This window comes from Dreissena polymorpha, chromosome 15, assembly GCF_020536995.1.
Source record: "Dreissena polymorpha isolate Duluth1 chromosome 15, UMN_Dpol_1.0, whole genome shotgun sequence".
NCBI classification, from domain to species: domain Eukaryota; kingdom Metazoa; phylum Mollusca; class Bivalvia; order Myida; family Dreissenidae; genus Dreissena; species Dreissena polymorpha.
In genome coordinates, this window is record NC_068369.1 from 11,655,768 (window position 1) to 11,662,072 (window position 6,305).

At 33.2% G+C, this 6,305-nt stretch overlaps 1 protein-coding gene across 1 annotated transcript; it reads right to left on the reverse strand.

The window, feature by feature from the left end:
• Nucleotides 1–1,852: 1,852 nt before the first annotated feature.
• On the reverse strand, nucleotides 1,853–6,058 carry LOC127859986 (microtubule nucleation factor SSNA1-like). The gene is made up of 3 exons (XM_052397666.1): nucleotides 5,269–6,058; nucleotides 4,300–4,423; nucleotides 1,853–3,045 (listed from the first exon to the last, which is right to left on the reverse strand). Exons 1-3 carry the CDS (start codon nucleotides 5,349–5,351, stop codon nucleotides 2,836–2,838), a joined length of 417 nt encoding a protein of 138 aa, XP_052253626.1. The 5' UTR covers nucleotides 5,352–6,058; the 3' UTR covers nucleotides 1,853–2,835.
• Nucleotides 6,059–6,305: the final 247 nt, after the last annotated feature.

The window sequence follows — 6,305 nt, forward strand, 5'->3', positions numbered from 1 at the left end:
AACATATTCTGAAAGAGAAATACAATAACTTGCAACATTTTATCAAAGGCATTGATAAGCAGATACAGAAATAACGTATTTTATTTACAGTTTGGTGTTTTTTTAACAAGAATTAAATTGAACTTACTCTGATAATCTATTTACTGGTCCATGTAGTTTCTAAATATGTAAAAGCAATATAAGATGAAACACAATCATAATGCCACTTATGTATGCTTTATAATACCGAAAACAATTAATACCACGTATACACAAAAATTACCTTTCTATCACTGATGTTTCGCTCTAATATTTCTTGTGCACTAGGAAAAGTATCAAATCCAATTAACATATAAAACAAACTTACTAGTTAGCCAATTTAGTTAAGAGGCTGTTAGAAAATCCAATTATAGCAATATGTCGACGCTGAACTAGCTGGTCCAATAATGCTCATTTTACCAGAATCGTTCTCATTCATACTGCGGCGTCTTGTTCCCCATATATTGCCGCCTAACGACGTTCATTTCACCTTGATCTAAAATCAATTACCTTCTCACGTCCTCCCGTTCCATAAATTGATGTTATATTGGCTTTTCTCAGAAGGCAATGAAGAAGCAACTTTCTTGAATTCTCAACGCTTCAAGAGCCAATATCAGGACTCGAAATCGTTTGAAAGGTTTTATTGTGATGACTTTAGGCTTGCCCAACCAGCGCATGAATACAATTTTACTTAGTCCGAAGCAATTAATGCATCATTGGTGTTATTAAAGAACCATGGTAGTGAACCGTTACGAGAACATAAAACCCATTTTATACCGCTGTAGAGCACTCTAGCGGAAGATAACATGGGGCAGGTGGAATTTAGTGGAGATAAGACCTTTGCAAGTGCGAAATGAAACAATGAACAATCGAACACACGCCTTTTCATATGGTTTTCATTAAATTGATGGACACGTCGTTCAATTAAATGCCTATATTAACTAGCGGTTCAATTGAACGCCTGTATTACCTAGCTAGTCCTTACCTATATAACTGTAGATTTACCATGTAAGAGCCGCTACCCATCGCCTATTGATGCTGAGTTTGCAAACCGACTTATCAGATCGAGCCATGTTTGAGATTCGAACCTTCGACCTTCCTTTGACCATGTTGAATTATATGATCAAACTATTTAAAAGGATGCATATCTGTAATTTGCAAGCATAATAACAATAAGTGATACGTGAATGTGCGTTTTGAGTATTCGCCTGATAATTATTAGCATTTGGAAGTATGGGAATCTGTACGCATTGATTGCAAGAACTTCAAGCAAGGCGACCGGCCATATCAGGTACATGCCTCATGAGGAGCTCGTACAACCGACCTTCCTGCCCGGAACCACCAAGTCCCAGACACTGTCATGAAACTGTTCAGTTTACCCACTCAGGGGACATGCGGATACCTCTGGAGATAAATCCCGTTTAAATAAAAGGAAACGATTGCGTATAATTATATATATTGTATAAATGTTCGGTTCCAAAACAAGTTCTTAACATTTTTTTGTTTTAGACAAGACGTAATATGACTTTTATAATATGATATGTGCTTTCATAGAGTAGTCAACAGTAAGACTGGTTGCCAGCTAAATACTGTTACGTTGATGATAGAATAATACTGCTATATACAAGTAGTACTGCTATATACAAGTAGTACTGCTATATACAAGTATACCGTGTAATAAATTTGTATGTTTTAACGCCAACGTTGAGCTTCTTTAACAACTCTGCAGCGTTAGTGTGTCGTTTGAAAGAACTCCTGATAGAACAAAACTTCTTTTATAACTCTGCAGCGTTAGTGTGTCGTTTGAAAGAACTCCTGGCAAAACAAAACAGTAATTCGTGAAAGGTATGTTTATTAAAGTTCAAATAAAATACAATAAACACTAATCTACAGAAATGTGACAAGAAATACAATAAATCACATAGCAACAGCAATCAATACCGGGACAATATTTACTTTAATTACGAATGATGTTTCATAAATACACTTTCAGACTTGTTTAGTTCTGGTTCACCATAAATATACCCTGGTCATACACAATTACAAAATGTCATACTACAATTGCTTGCTTTATGTATATCAGAAAGAGTAATTGTAAGTTTGATACCTGGGAACGTTTATATTCGATTTCGTTAGACAGTTGTTTAATGTTGGCCAAAAATAACTCATTGACATCCCTTTACGACGGTACATAAGGCCATTATGAAATTTCATTTCAGAATGTAAATTTATGTGTTTTGTCAGACATTTTAATGTTTAAGAGGAAACCATACACGTTGAAACAAATATTATACACAGTTTACACTCTATAACGCTTACTACGGTAGCGTGGATTGTTGCATTTTACTGTAATTTTAACTGCATCTATAATAGTTTATTGTCAAGCAACTTATTGTTTGAAATCCGGTTTGTAGAATCTCCAGAACAGACCCGCCAATACAAAATTATTAAATATGAATATCTAGCTAAAAATGTACGATTGCACATTTTAAGCATCAAATGAATTCCTTCGTAAAAACACAACAAAACATTAGATATATATACATAACAAATAAGCAAGCATGGCATCAAAATGTGTAGAGAGTAGTATTTTTATTATTTGTAATTGATTCATTATGTAGTCCCAACTTACTTTAATCAGTAAAATAACATGAATAAGACTACAAACACAAATCTTTATAATATTTGTCTGACAGTTCGTTTAAACAGTTATGAGAAAAGTTTACTTCAATATTGGTATGAAAATAAGTTTAGGTTCCCGTGTGATATTGGCTAGGTGAGACTGACCCGAAATTACGTTTAAGACACGATCTCGTGTTATCGTTTGGTTGGGTCAGTTTTACTTGAGGCGCGTTTTCTCTTTGAGTCCAATTCAATTTCTACACTTTCCGGCTGCTTTATCAATGGCTGAATACCTGCAGTTACCTTTTTAATAAATCTTAAAAGATTTTCAGATCCCTCTGTCATATTGGAGAACGCGGATTCCGTTTCGATCACAGCTTCGTTCAACTGGTTTCTGGCGATAACCTAGTGAATGAAATGTGAGCGACAAAGTTTGGCTGCAAACATCAAATAACAATATAAATACTAATACAAATACAACAATGTTGGAAATATTAATATATGTCAGAATGTCGATAAAATGTCATTTAACTACCAAAATAATAATGATATATTAGTACATTATTACTTATGGTGTGCGTCTTTCATTAAAAGAAATGATATAACATACCACACCAGTTAAACGCTCAACAACTGACTTATTTATTTCTTATTTAATTGTCTTCTTGAAAAGCATGCTGAAATTTGTTATTTATTTCTGATGTGTTTATTCAACATGTAGAGAACCTCTTAAGTAGATTAAAGTGATATGTGGACAATCACTTGTTAATCAAAGTAATGGCACATGATAAACCAAGTCAAATAAAAAATGTAAACACTTTGGTATGTACTCGAAATATTTTGAGTACTTAAATAAATTAAATAAATAAAAGAGTTCACATTAGAGCTTTTGATCATTTGAAAAATTAAATCTTCCATATATTCATTATGATTTTATTCATAACTCAGTTAAACCTGTATTAATTAATTAACATTAATATTTTATATATGTTTTATATATTTATATTACTTTTTGCAAATAGTCTACATTTTGTATCGCATTTGTTTTATTTAAAGACATCGTTCGACATTATTAAGAAAGAATTGACTTTGCAAAGATACCGCAAAAGTCGGATTGAATATCTTTATCAATTAAATGTATGCAAATATTATGGATTGATACGAAAGCTTTGACAATGCTATTATGAAGGTTAAGAACACAAACTCGCCGTGTAAATGTTCTAGTATGATGAAAAAGCTATTTTTTCAGCAAAATTAAAGGAAGATATTTCCCTCAGAAAATTGCGGTTGAACACAATATAGCAATTATGTTAAATAATCTTTTGCATAGTATGTGTTAAGATCAGTGAACGCTGACATGGCATCGATTACGTATACTTCACGTGCGTGATCCCATACAATTGCTTTGGTTTGCTATACAATTTATAATATACTATGACCCCTGGTTTATGATACTTCAGGACAAATGCGTTCTTATGTCTACAAGAAAAGTTGATCTTAGTGCGCATTTTAAAAATTTATATACAAAAATGTTAATGGAAAACTAGTCTCAGTTACTTGATTTTTCACGCGTTAAACGCATAAAGGTACAGGGGTAATTTTTGGTACCTAGAACGTCTTAGTAAGCCCTTTTGCAAGATTCAATAGCGGAACACCAACCTTGTCGCATAAATTCTCGTTGACTTGCACGAGTTTGTCCGTGAGTTTTCTGAGATCATTCTGCATCTTGTCTTTCTCAGCCATGTCCCGTAGGATGGACTTGTGCAAGGTGTCCCGTCTGTATCTTGATGTGAAAACACAGAAACTTATGTTATGTCGTAACCGTTTTGGTGTGGTGAGTCCAGCCTTATTTTTTCTGTTTCTGTTTTGTTTTATGTAAAACGCTAGCGGGTGTAAACAATTATTGGTCATGTGACAATTAAATTATTATTTAGTTTAAATCAGTGGTAAGAAATACTTCCCTACTAAATTAATAGACTGTGTGTTAATATATAATGCGAGCTTTGAATTTAGAATTATGTGCCGGACATGTATTTCGTAGAAAATAACAGAGTTCTGCGTGTTGTTTTTTATCACCATAGCGTATTAGCAAAACTGAATGAAAAACATGTTTTTATTAAGCGAAGTTAAGAAAAAAATAAAAAACATATTGAAAGGTTATGCATAATTGTCTTCAATAAATTTTATACACCAAGGGTGCCAATATATTTAAAACGTTTAATAAGACACAGCTCATGTACAGACGATGATGCAATTTGTGATTATGGCTATGATGATATTGATGGTTTTGGCTTTGATGATAATCATGATGATGATGATGATGATGATTATGATGATGATGATGATGATGATGACGACGACGACGATGGTGTTGATGGTGTTGATGATGATGATGATGATGAGGAGGATGTTGATGATGATGATGATGATGATGATGATGATGATGATGATGATGATGATGATGATGATGATGATGATGATGATGATGATGATAATAATGATTATAAAAGGTACTTATTGTTGTTATTTTCATTGCGAGCCCATTGCTACATCAGATTAACGAAAAAAATAAATAATTGAATGCAAAAAAAGTCGACAAAAATCTGTAAACTACTACTAATTACTCACTTCATCTCGTCCAGGCATTTCAAGAGTTCCATGCTGTATTTTTGAAGAGCTACATCAGGAGCTCTAGGCGTTTCTCCTTCCATGGTGTTACCGCGTTTCCCCAGTGATAACGTTGATACGTTGGCAGTTTAAGTACATGTATTTAGTTATATGATGTTTGCGCAATTGTTCCGTTACAAGAGTGTTGTTATTGTGGTGTTTACATCTTTGAAATAAGAGAAAACATTGAATCGAAAAAACACTTCTTCGTGCGGTCGATATGAATGAAAGAAACGCCGATGCTCGTACGCCCACAGATGTATTTACATTTATAATAAACGGGTTCACTATTAAACAGCCATTTACTTTTTTTCGCAAAAATAATCCATATCCAAATTTTACAATCCAAATCACTTCTCCGTGTTTTATCAAACACAAACGCTTAATCAACTGTTTCGTTAATAAAATAGTTAATAATGAGCACCCAATTGTTTACTTCTTAAATCATCGCAGGATTGTCAACACTTATTCTTTAAAGCATTTCTACGATTGTCTTTAACTCTCAATTCACACAAGATTTCTGCTCAAACACGCATACCGTATTTGAGTCTTGCACGATTCAGGTATTTGTATTAAAATATCCTAATCTAAAACAATTAAACGTGTACAAACAACGTTTCTCTTTTCTTCACTGCTCAATCGGTTAGATCTACTTATTTCAGAAGGACCCTCAATGACCTGGGTAATTTGATACTAAATAAGAACGAATCATTAATTCTATTGTCATAGTCCTACTCGCAGCGATTTCTATTACGGACAGTTTAATAGTTTTATTGTGAATACATTTACTTAAGACTTAAGTGGGTTTCTTCAGGTTTAATAACTTAAGTTTACATAAAGTACACACTATTTCAGTTTGTCACGCTCGTAATTAAATTTATGAACAGATATCGCTTGAATTGCACTACATTTCACTTGAAGTTTATGAGGGATATGTAGAGGATTTAACTTATTGCAGCTAAATTATCGATAAAGCTTGCCCTAGTTTTTATTTAAGC